A 15,830-nucleotide genomic window follows, 5' to 3' on the forward strand; every position below is an offset into this window, starting at 1 on the left:
ACGACACTTGAAAAGCGACATGCTTCTTTTGAAGACTTGGTCGAGAGCCTCGTCCAGCAGTTGCCTTGGTCTTCAACAGAGTGGGACCATTTGAAGAATGCAGTGGTGCTGAGGAACTGGCAGATGCTCCTGAGGCAATAGAGATGCCCGTCGTCCTTTGGCACGTGGCAAGATGCGCAGGTGCTGAGGATTTGGTCGGAGCAGCCGAGGACTTTGGAGTGGGAGCAGCATGAGGAGTTGGCCATGAGGGCTTTGAAGAGTCTGGCCGTGAGGATATTGCTGAGGTACTTGGTCGTGAGGGCATTTGGGTTGAAGCACTTGGCTTATTAGCAAGCTTCTTTGGCATAGCCTTCTTTGGCTTGCTTGCAGAGGCCTCAGCAATGGCAGCAGCAGCAGAGTCTTCATTGAATTTCCTCACTGCTTCTCTTGCTTGTCTGGCCAACTTGGTCTGGCGCTTGGCCCATTCATCAGGATAATCCTCACCGCGCTTGAGGCTGGTGGGATCTGCTTCTTGGCCAGGTTCCAATGGAGGTCTTAGGCATGGAGGATTGGGAGCGAATTTCTTCATGTACTTGGGAGTAACATACTTGTACTCCCTCCACTCTCTTGCCCATCTCCTCTCTATTCTTTAAATGTGCACCTTGCGCTGATTTTTGTCCTCCTTACCAAACTTGGCCTCATCAGGAGTGCAATAGTCCTTGTATATATCATCAGGGATCTCAAAAGCAGTATTGACCTCAGACCTCTTTCCTCCCTTTTGTGGCTTCTTTCCATCAGCCATTTTCTTCAGATGAGGAATTTGAACAATGGAATTCTCTGAAGATGTATGCAACTTTTCTTCGAGGAATGCTGCAAATGAGTTAAGTTGGTGAGAACCTAGTGATTCAGCAACTGACATGAGTACATGTGAACAGAGTATAGTTGCGAGGAATATGGAGAGGTCATATGCGTTCTCAGAGGTTTTTCAAAAAGAACAAGTTTGAGGAATTTGACCAGATGAGTCTTGAAGAATTTCACTAAGCGTTCTTTGTCTTAGGTTCCAGAGTTGTATAGATCAAAAATCCACACAATTGAGGAAACTTGAAGAAAAAATAGCTTAGATAAATGAATCAAGAACAGATGACATGTGAGGTGTTCATTGTGTGACGAAATTGAAGAATAAACACCTTTCAAGATTTTGTAGTTATCATTTGAATCAAGGAGGGCAATAAAAGTAACTTTTAATTACCCTGGACGAAGAACACGACGAACTAAGAGGTGTAGATGTGAAGTTCGTTAGTTCAGATCTTCAATGCCCTAACTTGGCAGAGGAAGACAACTATGGCGGCGGCGGAGTGAAGAAATCCGCAGCCGGCGTGAGTACGACGGCGACGAGGTCGAGGCAGTGAAGCTCTTCCTCACCGGCGACGATGAAGTAGTGGCGGCGTTAGGGTTTGAGAAGCTCGAGCTGGAGTGAGAATGAGCGGAGTAAAAGTGAAGTGAGGAAGGGAAGGGGTATTTATAGCCACGGTGAAAAAATTGTTCGCCCAAAGAAATTGGATGAACATGCCCCTAACCCTTCTCATTCGCTTGACATGTGTCACCCACGTACTGAGAAGTGGAGCTCGTGTGAGATCGTGGGTGAATGGATAAGTGTTGTCATGGGATGTGGAACGGTTTGAGCGGCAAAGCCGAAGATTTAGATAGGATAAGTTAAAAGTTATGTTCGCAAATTATTCAGCTGACGAGGACACAATGAAGATTTTGAACGAGTTTCAAATAGAACGCACATGAAGAATTTGTGAATAGATTGGGTTGAGTATAGCATAGAGGGGGAAGGGTCCGATCACGTTCACTTAGCAGAAAAGGCAATATGAAGAAATAGCTATAAATGAATGCTGTAGAGGACATAAACTCATATATATATATAGCCAATGAAGAAAAACGACGGAAAAAGTGAAGACAATGCAAAGTAGAAAGAACAACTAAGGAATTTCAAAGAACTGAGGAAAAGCTCAATTGAAGATTTTCAACATTTTGTAGTGGCGTGACCCACCGTATAAGAATGATGATTTCAGACACCGCGTACAATTGTCGTAGGGTTCTGAGAATCAAATTATTCGTTAATTTCTTCACACTTAGAGTGTTAGTCTTCATTGATTGAAGAAAAACGTTTCTTCATGTGTTGCACATCTAAGTCATCAATTTTGCATAAGTGTTAGGATGAGTGTCCTTTTCAAAGGACATTCGAAGATTCTAGGATATTTAGCTCACACCGCAACTTGCTAAATCTCTTCTCATCCAAGGGCTTAGTGAAGATATCGGCTAGCTGTTCTTCAGTATTCACATGCTCAACAGAGATGTCGCCCTTCAACACATGATCACGAAGAAAATGATGACGAATCTGAATGTGCTTTGTCTTCGAGTGCTGAACTGGGTTATGAGTAATCTTGATGGCACTCTCGTTGTCACAGTAGAGTGGCATATTCTTCACGTTGATGTCGTAGTCCTTGAGAGTTTGCTTCATCTATAGCAGTTGAGCACAGTAAGAACCAGCAGCAATGTACTCAGCTTCAGCAGTAGATAGTGATACGCAGTTCTGTTTCTTCGAGGACCAACAGACCAAGGATCGTCCGAGGAAATGGCATGTGCCAGATGTTGACTTGCGGTCCACTCAATCACCAGCATAGTCAGAGTCTGAAAATCCAATAAGATCAAAAGTCGAGCCCTTCGGGTACCATAATCCAAGTGTTGGTGTGTGAGCTAGATATCGAAGAATATGCTTCACAGCCTTGTGGTGTGATTCCTTCGGTGTAGCTAGAAATCGGGCACACATGCAAACACTAAGCATAATATCTGGACTAGATGCACATATGTACAATAAAGAACCAATCATGGAGCGGTATACCTTTTGATCGAAGTCAATACCATTTTCATCAGTGCATAGATGGCCATTTGTGGGCATAGGGATTTTGACTCCTTTGCAATCTTGCATGCCGAATTTCCTCAGTACATCCTTGAGATATTTCTACTGAGATATGAATATGCCATTGCGCTGTTGACGAATCTGAAGACCTAAGAAGAATTTCAGTTCTCCCATCATAGACATTTGATATTCTTCACTCGCCATATAGGAAAATTCATCGATATAACGTTGGTTAGTACAGCCAAAGATAATATCATCAACATATATTTGGCACACAAACAATTCAACATCATAATATTTAGTGAAAATAGTTGGGTTAAGTGAACCGGGTTTGAAGCCTTTCTTCATGAGGAATTCCTTCAAAGTATCATACCACGCCCGTGGGGCATGCTTGAGGCCATAGAGGGCCTTATTCAGTCTGAAGACTTTGTCAGAATGCTTTGGATCTTGAAAACCTGGGGGTTGAGCAACATATACTTCTTCCTCAAGCTTACCATTGAGGAATGCACTTTTCACATCCATTTGATATAAAGTGATATCATGATGGTTAGCATAAGCAAGTAATATGCGAATAGCTTCAAGTCTAGCAATAGGTGCAAAAGTTTCATCGAAATCAATTCCTTCAACCTGTGTGTAGCCTTGAGCTACAAGCCGTGCCTTATTCCTCACCACAAGGCCATTTTTATCTTGCTTGTTGCGGTAGATCCACTTTGTGTCGATGATATTATGCTTGCAAGGATCTGGACGTTTAACCAGTTCCCAGACGTTGTTGAGCTCGAATTGATGTAATTCCTCTTGCATACCTTGAATCCACTCTGGCTCTAGAAATGCTTCATCTACCTTAGTGGGCTTTGTGATAGAGACGAAAGCAAAGAGCCTAAAAAAGTTAGATAAATGTGAAGCTCTTGAGCGTGTGAGGGGACCTGGAATGTTGATGTCGCTGATGATTTTCTCAATTTGCACTTCATTTGTGACGCGAGGATGGGCGGGTGGATGTTGAGGAATTTGATCAGCATTTTCTTCAGCATCATTTTCCTCAGGTGCATCAGCATGACGTTCTTCATGTTCTGGAATAACTTTTTCAGTAGATTCTTCAGTAGGAATGACATCCTCTGTGGCCTTAAACTTAATAGATTCCTCAGGAGGTATTTCATCTATCACAGGAGGTAGGTGCTCTCTTTGCGAGCCATTAGTTTCATCGAACCGCACACCTACAGTTTCAACAACCTTGTGGTGACAGGTGTTGAAGACTCTGTAGGTGTGCGAGTCCTTACCATAACCGAGCATAAAACCTTCATGTGCTTTCGGTGCAAATTTAGAACTGCGATGAGGATCTCTAATCTAACATTTAGCACCGAAGACTTTGAAATAACTCACATTGGGTTTCTTGTCAGTAAGGAGTTCATATGCGGTCTTCTTGAAGAATTTGTGAAGATATACTCTGTTGATGATGTGGCACGCAGTATCAATTGCCTCAGGCCAAAAGCGAGGAGGCGTCTTGTACTCATCAAGCATAGTGCGGGCCATCTCAACAAGAGTCCTGTTCTTGCGCTCCACGATGCCATTTTGCTGAGGAGTATAAGGAGCTGATAACTCATGAGTAATACCGAGTTCATCAAGATAGTCATCAAGGCCAGTGTTCTTGAACTCAGTTCCATTATCACTTCTGATGTGCTTGATCTCGAGGAAAATCATTTGAAGACTTCCTGCACTTCAGTTTTTTAAGTGATAATATGGACCCATGTATATCGAGAATAATCATCAACAATGACAAAGCCATATAAAGATGCAGCATTGGTAAATTTGCCATAGTGAGTAGGGCCAAAGAGATCCATGTGGAGAAATTCAAATGCTCGAGTAGTAGTCATGATAGTCTTTGCTGGATGCTTGGCCTTGGTCATCTTTCCAGCTTCACAGGCTCCGCATAAGTGATCATTGAGGAATTTGACATTTTCAATGCCAATGACATGCTTCTTCTTCGCTAGCGTGTGCAGATTCATTATGCCAGCATGACCAAGTCGTCGATGCCATAGCCAGCCTTCTGAAGCTTTTGCAAGAAGACATGTAGCAGGTTGTGGTCCTGTAGAGAAATCAACAATATACAAATCTCCTCTCCTAAAGCCTTCGAAGACTAAGATCACAAAGCATTGAGACAGACATGAGGTTGAACCCTAAGGACTCGACAAGCATGACTTTGCCCATGTGTCGATCTTTTGAGATTGCAACCTTACCTAGACCCAATACCTTACTTTTGCCTTTGTCAGCGTAGGTGATATGCTTCAGATGTGATGGAGATAAAGCAGTGTCCATCAATAAGCTCATGTCACCAGTCATGTGATTTGTATATCCACTATCGAGGACCCACTCAGTAGCTTTTGGTTGATCATCTTGCATATGAATTAGTGCAACTTACGAACTCATATACTTCACCAATGAAGAATATGGTATTAATTTCATCAGATCAATTTCATCAAGCAATAAAACCGGTAAAGCAGTATAAGGACGTGAGAAATGAAAATTCATTTCTTCATGATTTGCTTGCATCCTTTCAAGCATATTCAGGTCTCCAGCAAATTCTTCAAACGATTAAGTTCGTCTGGAGACCTGACCCTGCATAAGAGATTAGTTCTTTTTCTTCACCATCCACATCTGAAGAGGTGGCAAAGATTCATCATTCTGCGAGCTCCAGAAGAGAAAGGTGGCATAGACACCAATCCACTTTGTCTCACATAAGAGGGGTTAGGATAAGCATAAGAGTAAGCAGAGAAATTCTTCGAGGACTTATGGATATAATAATTTGAAGAATAATGCACATATCCATAATCCTTAGATCTTCCCTGCGAAACAGACGGGTTAGCACGATGATGTTCATATGAGGACTTTGATCCTTTTGAGGAATATGATCCATGTGAGGAGTTTGGTCCGTATGAGGACTTGGATCCATATGAAGAATTTGGTCCATATGAAGAATTTGATATGGGGTTCCTATTCTTCACAGGTGGTGTCATAATGACATTCACCTGAAGATTTTCAAGGCACCTTTTGGGAACCCAGATATTCTTCATAGGAGGACCGTTCCTGCAGTTAGTGCCAACATATCTAGCAAATACTTCACCATTTTAATTTTTAAATAGTTTATAGTTGGAGTCAATTGACTCATCAGAAGAATATGAAGATTCACATGTAAAGCCGGATAAAGTAGATGGATCCACCGAAAGTCCCTTTACAGCAACCCATGAGATTTTGGGATACTGCTCAGGTTTCCAGTAGGTCCCATCAGCATTGATTTTCCTCTCAAAGGCAATACCCTCTTTCCTAGGGTTCCTGTTGAGGATCTACTTTTTAAGCACGTCACAAAGAGCATGATGCCCTTTGAGGCTTTTGTACATGCCTGTCATATACAATTCCTTCAGCCCTGCATCATTAGTGATACTAGCAATGTCCTTGGATGAGGAATTAGTGATAGCAGAGGTAGTTGAAGAATTTGCAGCAATGGAAGTATTTGAGCAGGTGAAGAATTAGCAGTTTCACGCTCAATGCACTTCAAACACGGAGCAACAAATTCATCCTGAGTAGTGCTGATCTATTGAGCAAGTAATGAATCACGCTCCTTCTGAAGATCTTCATAACTCACTCTTAACTGCTCAAGATCTTGCTTTCTTTGAAGAAATTCATAAGAAAGCTTCTCATGATCAGATAGGAGAGTGTTATGATGACCTTGAAGATTGTCAAACTTGGACTGAAGTCTCTGAAGATTTCCAGTCAAGATTTTAATGCGATCCATTTCCTCGCCCAACATATCATCGCTTTTATCTATCATATTTTGAACCTTTTCAAGAGCCTTTTGCAGTTTCACAGCAATCTTAGCAAGTTTAGAATAGTTGGGTTTGAGGTTTTCATCAGATTCATCCTCACTAGGTCCAGAGGAGGGATATTTGAGTACCTTTGAGCCTTTTGCCATGAAGCAATAGGTGGGAGCGTAGTCCTCGTCGTCGTCATCAGTAGTGTGGGGGAGGTCCAATTCGTTAGAGTTGAAGATAGACTTGCTGACGAACGTAGTTGCGAGGGCTAGGCTCGCCACACCAGAGTCTGACTCCTCAGATTCTTCCTCGTCCTCATTTTCCTCAGATTCAGCCTCAGAGTCCATTTCCTTGCCAATGAATACTCGAGCCTTCTTGGAGCTGCTCTTCTTGTGATATGAGGACCTTGAGGGTTTTGATGATGAGGACTTTGAAGTTTCTTCTTCTTCTTTGAATCATCAGAACTGTAATCCTTATACTTCTTCTTCTTCTTCGATTCCTTTTCCCACTGAGGACAATCTTGAATGTAGTGTCCAGGTTTTTTGCATTTATGGCAGAGTCTCTTCTTGTAATCATCGGATGAGGAATCTGATCTCAAGTCACCACCTCTTGAGAATTTACCAAAGCGACCACGTCTTGAGAACTTTTGGAACTTCCTCACGAGCATTGCTAGCTCCTGGCTTAGTTCTTCGGGGTCACCAAGGCTGTTGTCAGAATCTTCACCATCAGATTCAGATACTGCCTTGGCCTTCAGAGCCCGTGATCTACCATAAGTTGGTCCATAGAGATCTCTCTTCTCAGCAAGCTAAAACTCATGAGTGTTTAGTCTCTTGAGGATATCGGCGGGATCAAGTGACTTATAGTCTCCACGTTCTTGTATCATCAATGCCAAGGTATCAAATGAGGAATCAAGTGATCTCAGCAATTTCTTCACCACCTCATGGTCGGTGATATCAGCGGCACCAAGTGCTTGAAGCTCATTTGAGATGTTAGTGAGGCGATCAAAGGTTTGCTGAACATTTTCATTGTCGAGTCTTTTGAAGCGGTTGAAGAGATTTCGAAGAACGTTAACTCGAGAGTCACGTTGTGTTGAGACTCCCTCATTGACCTTGGACAGCCTGTCCCAGATAAGCTTAGCTATCTCCAAAGCACTCACTCTACCATACTGCCCTTTGCTCAGATGGCCACATATGATGTTCTTCGCTTGAGAGTCGAGTTGCTTGAATCTCTTCACATCAGCAGCGTTGATGGTGTGAGTGACAGAGGGAACACCATTCTCCACAACGTACCAGAGATCATTATCAATTGCCTCAAGATGCGTGCGCATCTTATTCTTCCAATAGGGGTAGTCCGACCATCGAAGGTAGGACACCCAGCAGAAACCTTGATCATACCTGCGATCGACATAACTAAAACTCTAGGTGGTTAAACCAAAATCATACAGAACAAGGGAGTACCTTGCTCTGATACCAATTGAAAGTGCGTTATATCGACTAAAGGAAGGTGAATAGGCGATTTTTATTAATTCTTCACTGAGGAATTTCAGGGTGAGGAAATTCCTGAGTGAAGAACTACTTGCAGCGGAATAAGTACTCAGAAGTAAACATAACAGTGCATGAGCATGGTCTTCATGATGAAATGAAAATAAGCACAGAGTACAGAAATCGTAAACATAGGATAATATATGATAAGACAAACAGACTGAAGAAATTGAACTGAGGAAATAGAAAAAGTCTTCAGTCAAAGTCTTCAAACAAATATGAACAAGTACACAACACAGAAATGAGGAAATTGAAGGGTTGAAGAAATGGAACCAGTTAGCTCGGTGAAGACACTGATTTGGTAGACCAGTTCCAACTGCTATGACAGTTGTACGTCTGGTTAGGGCGGCTAGGTATTTAAATCTGAGGACACCCAGTCCTGGACACCCAGTCCTGAACACGCAGCTTAGGACACTCAGTCCTCACCGTATTCCCCTTGAGCTAAGGTCATACCGACCTCGCCCAATCACTCGTGGTAAGTCTTCAGGTGACTTCCAAACCTTCATAGACTTGGTCACTCGGCAATCCACAATTTTCTCTTGGATACTCTAGACCATGATGCCTAACCGTCTGGAAGATGCACAGTCTTCAAAGGTAACAAGCATCGGATCCACGCAGGATCAATTCTCTTCAGTGATGCTCAATCACTTGGGGTTTGTAGGTGTTTGGGTTTGGGTTTTCCCCACTTGATGATTTTCACTCAAAGTCCTCGGAGGATGGGATGCTCTCAAATGACAAGTGTCAGTTTCTCTCGGAGCAGCCAACCAGCTAGTGGTTTTAGGGGGCGGCTATTTATAGCCTAGGGAGCAGCCTGACATGATAAGACATAAATGCCCTTCAATGATATGACCGTTAGGTGCGTAGATATTTTGGGACAGCTGGCGCATAGCACAACAACGGTCGGAATTTTGAGTAGCAAAATCCTCAGGGCTATCATGTTCCGCACAGTGTAGGCAATCCGCACTGGCGAATTCCTAACTCCTCAGTCCGAACAAATTCCTCAAAGAACAGAAGAACTTCGTCTGTGTCACTGAAGAATATCACTGAACTGTATGATATTTCCAATGGCTTCACTTGAAGGGATTGATAGGTGTAGGATTTGAGTTGAGCATCATATGCAAATTTTTCCTTAGTATTTCCTCGACCCCCTTTAACAGTACGGCATTTCCTATGACTCAAGAAAGAGAAAATGAAACTATGAAAACAAAAGTCTTCATGCTTCATGTTCCTCGAATGAATACCAAGTCTTCAGGATTGCACCAATTTCTTCACTTTTAAAGTTTAGAAATCCAAAGTCTTCAGTCGAAGAACTTCATTTTTAGGGGTCGACTTTCTGTGTAAATTTCAAAATCCTCATAGACTTATGGACTTATGTACACTCATAAACACATTAGTCCCTTAACCTACAAGTCTTCAATACACCAAAATCACTAAGGGGCACTAGATGCACTCACAGTATGTACTAGTAGTTATGTGTTTGATCTCTCTCTCTCTCGTGTTCTTGATTCGGCACGATCTTAATGTATCGCAAGCTTTGCTATTATAGTTGGATCCTATAATGTTTCTCCCCCTCTATCTCTTGTAATGGATTGAGTTTTTCCTTTGAAGTTATCTTATCGGATTGAGTCTTTAAGGATTTGAGAACACTCAATATATGTCTTGCATGTGCTTATTTGTGGTGACAACGGGATATTCACGTGATCCACTTGATGTATGTCTTGGTGATCAATTTGCGAGTTCCGTGACCTCGTGAACTTATGCATAGGGGTTGGCACACGTTTTCATCTTGACTCTCCGGCAGAAACTTTGGCGCACTCTTTGAAGTTCTTTGTGTTGGTTGAATAGATGAATCTGAGATTATGTGATGCATTTAAACCATTAAGGAGGCTAGCCAACTCGCATGGAGAAGGCTCCCCCGATTTGCATCTTTCCTGGCTGTTCGGTCCTGGTCAACGAGGTCCTTTTTTTCCTGGTGCCCGTTCGATTGTCACTGGAAAACGTGTGTCGTTTTAACCGCGCAGTGAATTATGGACGGAGAATGACATGTGGGCTCATGCGGGATCCGATTGGCTGGGTTTCCCTTTTTTGGGTGCGTGGTAGCCTCTCCTGCTGCGCCGCGTGCGCACGTCGTGGGCACTGCGCCGTTCCCGGTTCCCGCTCGCCCTCTTGTTCGTCTGTCTGTTGGTGCAGCTGCAAGTGGGTCTACCTGCTCCTTGATCCCACATGTCGATCTGATGAATGTGGCTTTTTCGTGTGAGCGCTGCCTCCCGCGTCGCGTCCTGGGTCAAACGCGCGCTGCCCGCATTGTGCTTTATGGGGAGCAGTTGCACAGGGATGGGCCGATGCGTGTGTATCCCAGCTTATGCACCCGTGTCTGCCCTATAGTGATGACGGGTGGGCTGAAGTTGCTCCTGGTCCCATTCGTCGGTGGCCCTGGCTGAGCGACTCGTCGTGGTCGGGATTCGCCCGTGTGCCGCGCTTGCCCTGCGGAACGTGCAAAAGGGTCAAAACCCTAGCCGCCAGCAGTTCTCGTCAAGCCTCCGCCCCGGCCCCTCCCTGCTCTCTCCTCTCCCACGCCGCCACCCTCGAGCCCGCGCCACCTCCACCTCGTCTCCTCCCCGCTTCCAACTCTCCAACGCTGCCGCCCTCAATGCCTCGTAAGGGACGCTGTCGACACGTCGGGGATACGCAGCGACGGAGCTCAGCCGGAGCACAGCAGAAACCCACTCCTAACCCTATTCGCTCGATTGACAAGAGCAGGGCAACAGATTGGATCGAGGGCGCCTTGGCCTGGCCTGGCCGCCGCTGCCACCTGGATTCACTAGCCGATGTGTGGAGTTGCCCTGGCCGCCGCCTCGAGTCACCTCCGTCGCCGCCGCGAGTCAGCTCCACCATTGGCGCCAGGAATCTCGTCCCAACAAGGTAACTTCCTCCAAATCCCTGCTCTCCCTGGTCCTACTGCCCTGCTTGATGCGTGTGTGTTGTGTGCGTTTAGCCATGATCTCTACTTTTACAGGTACCATACGCCTCCCTTCCGATCTTTAAATCTCCATTTGGTGAATGCGGTGTTTTGGTTTCGTCAGATTACTATCTGTATTTGGGGATTAGCTACGAATTGATGTTTTTAGTTCGAGCGTGGAATGGATACTCGGCAGTGGTGATTTAGATCTTTTTGTAGAACAGAATGATTAACTCGGTCTATTTCTGAAGAACTGCAGTGTAGATGATATATATATGAATGATTGTAATACTGAAAATGCAAAAATTTCAGTATGGTGTAATGATGGTCAGTGGGGTGTGACTTTTTTGATGGCATTGCCCAGTGCAGTTTTTGGTTTCTACTGAGTGGTACCATGTTCTGAGATTTTTTTTTGTTGCTATCTCCAGGAAAATTCCTAGGGATTTGATTGATGGAGGCATCACTATTTGGCGCTGGATTATCCATTTTTGCAGCACCAACAATGTTGTTTTTGTTTGGAATGGCCAATTCTCAATTTCTAAATCAGCTATGCTATACTTCTTGTCAGGTTACATTACCTTGCTTGGTTTTCAATCTATATGTAGCACAAAAATAGGTGACATGGTTGGTTTGTAGGTTACACTAAGGAACACCACCATAAGGAAAAGGGCATTGCACTTCTTTGTTTATATTTGGTCTGTTCCTATTCGGTTTGCTGTAGTACTTAATTGCTACACCATTTCAAGTTTCTTGCCGTTTCATTGTATTCAGTTATGATATATTTTTCAACTATACAAGCACTTGGGGAAGTCAGGAAAACTGAACCAAAGACAAACACTTTTACTGGTGATGTTGGTGCTTTTTTTAACTGGGATGTGAAAGATGCATCTTATCCCCTGAGATATATTGCCTTTAATTTCTTGATTTTTCCCTGACATGCTAATATAGAGCCAGATATGCATGATTCATCATACACATTACAGTCAATTATCCATTGGACTCTTTTGTCCATAGAGGTGATTTTGTTTGGACCAATAGTCTAGGTAGTGACATTTTGATCGATAAGGCACAAGTTTATTTTCTTTTTCACTTGGGCCACACTAAAGTAAGAATCACTGTCAGTGAAAAGAAGGCATACAAATCATGAAGTTTTTGCCTTGGTTGTGTCTGTGTGCCTCGTTTAGTTGTCACTTATTTATTTCTAGGAAGTTATTCAATTCTTATCGAGCTTTCCTTATGCTTTCTATTACTAAAGAAGAAATTTAAATACGCAAGATTTTTAATATCTGGGGAGGTGAGAGGAGATGAAAAAGGGCTGTAAGGGCGTACTTTGGTGCATCTCTGGCAAATGATGTCTGGATCCATCTGACGCTCTTCCAAGCAGAGCAGTGCAGATTTGCTGACTGGTACAACATCTAAACCTTGGCTACTCTAGCTTCTTTTTACATCTCTTAGTATCAACAAATAAGTAGGTTACAATATATACTTGAAGATTGCAGCAGGCACAAAATGCTTGGCTAACCAGACAGTTAATTGAGTTGTGCCTATGAAGGGTCAGTAGAGTAGTTGGTTTTTTCTAAAATAAATGAGGATTAGTTTGGTTGCCATGTGACGGTAAGGCCAGAATGGTGGTACTGAAAAGTGGTTCTGTAATGGTCATATGTGTTCTAGAGTTGGAACTTGATTCTTTTTAAGTTGGAGTGGCTAGGTTGTCTATATGTATTGCATTATTTTTCTACAGTGTACTGCTCTTTCTAATGATTTTTTAAAGTTCAGTATTTAAGTTTACGGCATTATTCTGCGGCTTACTGTTCTTTCTACAGCATACTGTTAATATCTTATGCTTTTCAACATTACACGGTTGAAACCTTCTGTATAAGATCTTGCGCTTTCAACATCTGCTCATGGCGCTGTATGTATTCTGCTATGAACTGTTTACATTATAGAGAGTTGTGGTAATGACATTTGTACGATTCCTTTTAGCTGATGTTGGTTGCTCATACTGACAAAGGTGCGCGTTAACAAATGATTGCAGAGCAGTGGAGAAACATGTTTCTACGAATGTGCCAAAACTGGTGGATTTAACTACAGGTATTGCACCATTATTCTACAGGTATTGCCGTATTGCATTATCCAACTATAAATTTGTTCTAAACTCTAAGCCCCATGTAAATCTGATGGAATATTGGGCCATTTAATTTGAACCAAAAAGGGTAGTATGCTCTCAGTTGCTTGAATCTGTCAAGACCTGAAAATTAGATATACTTTGAAAGCTTGATATATGAGTAGGAGATAGTTGATAAAGGTGTACCTGTTGTAGGAGATTATTAGTTGATTACCTGCTTCTATGCGGTGAACAAATGAGTAAGCAATTTTAGTTGATAAAGGTGTAGGCAACGCACCTTTTTTCTTCATTTTTTGTTTTGTACATCAAAGATGTTTAGCCTTTCCTGAATATCTTAATTGTAAAACAGTCTTGATGCAATTTTTGAACCATTCAGTCTGTTTTGTTCGTGCAGTTCATGGTACCACATCTGCAGGCTACATCTTGTGTAGATTTGGCTACCACATTATATGATGATGTTTCACTTTGCTCAGTCAAAATTTCAGAAAAAATTTGAATTGAACATCTTTTTGTAGACATACAAAAATGGTCAGCATTTTCTACATCGCCCTGATAACCAATTCAAGCTATTTTCTGCCTAAACTGTTGCGTACCTATGAGATGAGATCATGGGATAACTCACGCATGAGACCTGTGTATTATACTCCCTCTGATCCAAATTAAGTGTCGTGGATTTAGTTCAAAAACCACGACACTTATTTTTGATCGGGGGGAGTAGTATTTAAGAGATTCCTTGCATATGCATGATTCAGAAAAGTACAGTGTGGGATGCCCTTATAAACTCATGAAATCTGATCCTGACAGTGACATGATTTACTCTGTTTGATCGAACAGGTCGAAGCCAAAGCTGTTTTTATTTAATCTGATGATGTCCCTGCTGCTTGCAGCTGTAAGCAAGGAAATTGACTACAAGTTTCAATGTCAACCTGAATTTTTATTGTGGATGTTTGAGCGCCAACCTAGATTTTGTTTAAGCTACTACAAAAAGAACTTTTAGGATGATTAGCTGTAGTACTGTGACAAATAATCAGGAAAGATTATTTTGTAGGATGATCATTGTATTCCATAATAATATTATAGCCGCTGGCCGAACAATGAAGGTTGCACTGCAACTACTCGACTACAAGTTTTATGTGGAGTTTTGTTGTACAACCTGCACGAACTCAGTGAGATCAGGAATCATCATTGCTCACATTTTTTCTCTTGAATGGGAGGTGTCACCGCCGCATTTTTCTCTGGGAATCAACTATGTTTCAAACATTGTGTGTGGGCTCACCTTCAAAATGTGGCAACGGGCCATGCCCATATGGCCATATATGATCAAACAAACCAAACTGACATGTGTATACTAAACCGTCTTTAGAGGCTTCAATTTCCATAAAATGGCTTCTTGTATTTCTCCCTCTTCTCTGCATTGTTGTGAGTGCAACTGTCTAAAGCTGAAGGTATTCAGTTCTTCTCTATGCCAGGACGTTCAGGGTGTGTTTGATAGCAAAGTATTATATAAACCTAAGTATTATAAACTACAGTAATTTTGCTTATAGGTGTGAGATACCATAGTTTTATCAAAACAAATTATTTTGTAGTATTCACAATACATAGAACATGTTTGGTTGTTGCCGCATAACGCTGTAAATTTTGCTGTTTAGCCATTGTGTTTAAGCACTCAGCCGCTCTGTTTTTAAAAAAGAGGTTTGGGGTACTTTTTTTTTTATGCAGAGAAAAAACTGCAGTTTGTCCAATACTATAATATTAAAAGCACAGTTGTTAGGGGCAACCAAACAGCTCATTATAAATAAAACCGTGGTAATCTCAAAAACTGTAGTATTCTCAAAATATTTAGAAAATACTTTGCTATCAAACAGGGCCTCAATGTCATAACAAATTTTAGGATCCAAGCAAAACATTTTGCTATGCGTCTGAATTACTTCTTTCAAGATGATACAAACTGAGTTTACAAGGGGAGGATCTTTTACCTGCGAGCCCATCCTATTCCCTTCTGAGCTGTTAACGCTAGGGCTACCTGAATCGCCCTTTGTACTGTCGGTAGAAAATAATGCGTCTCCTTCCTCTTCAACAATGGCAAGTACAGTCAAATATTAGTACCCTAATTCCTAATGGTAAAACCTACTTCTACTAGTGAAGTCAGATATTCTTAACACTTTGGGGGTTGACACTCTACTCTTAATTCAAAAATAAAATCGGTGGAAAAATGCAAATATTCATCGCGTGCATGGTTTTAAAAGGGACTTTGCGCCATTTGGCGCAATTGGTCGTCCGGAATTGTTTTTGGGGCAATGAGTTATACAATTTTTTTTCAAACTCGGATTTCGCAATGTGACGGACAGTTTCAAAATAGCATGGTTTAATACATGGGCTTTCTACTATGAGTATCGAATATGTCGTTGAAAAATAAAACTATTTTTTTATCGACAACATGGCTTTAGCGGGTCTCTGCGCCATTTGGCGCAACATGTCAACTAGTATCGTATAATCATAC

At 42.2% G+C, this 15,830-nt stretch overlaps 1 protein-coding gene across 6 annotated transcripts; it reads left to right on the plus strand.

Annotated features, from left to right (window-relative positions):
- The first annotated feature begins 10,607 nt into the window (after positions 1-10,607).
- Positions 10,608-14,522, plus strand: LOC123102825 (uncharacterized). 6 transcript variants are annotated; one of them, XR_006449406.1, is made up of 4 exons: positions 10,680-11,168; positions 11,634-12,611; positions 13,241-13,296; positions 14,165-14,522. XR_006449406.1 is itself a non-coding variant. In XM_044524261.1 (3 exons), exons 1-3 carry the CDS (start codon positions 10,609-10,611, stop codon positions 12,486-12,488), a joined length of 708 nt encoding a protein of 235 aa, XP_044380196.1. In that variant the 5' UTR covers position 10,608; the 3' UTR covers positions 12,489-14,522. The 6 variants fall into 6 exon arrangements, 2 of the variants coding, with proteins under 2 accessions (XP_044380196.1, XP_044380195.1); XM_044524261.1 differs by having other exon boundaries at positions 10,608-11,168; positions 11,634-11,773; positions 12,481-14,522; XR_006449407.1 differs by having other exon boundaries at positions 10,678-11,168; positions 11,634-13,318.
- The last annotated feature ends 1,308 nt before the right edge of the window (positions 14,523-15,830 follow it).

This window comes from Triticum aestivum, chromosome 5A (assembly GCF_018294505.1).
Source record: "Triticum aestivum cultivar Chinese Spring chromosome 5A, IWGSC CS RefSeq v2.1, whole genome shotgun sequence".
NCBI lineage: Eukaryota > Viridiplantae > Streptophyta > Magnoliopsida > Poales > Poaceae > Triticum > Triticum aestivum.

What these genes read in the sequence shown, in the direction of transcription:
- LOC123102825 (XM_044524260.1), top strand. Translation starts at nt 10,609, where the DNA reads ATGCACCCGTGTCTGCCCTATAGTGATGACGGGTGGGCTGAAGTTGCT. An exon ending in AGGAATCTCGTCCCAACAAG is followed by an intron (nt 11,169 to 11,633) that starts GTAACTTCCTCC and finishes TGCTATCTCCAG; the next exon opens with GAAAATTCCTAGGGATTTGA.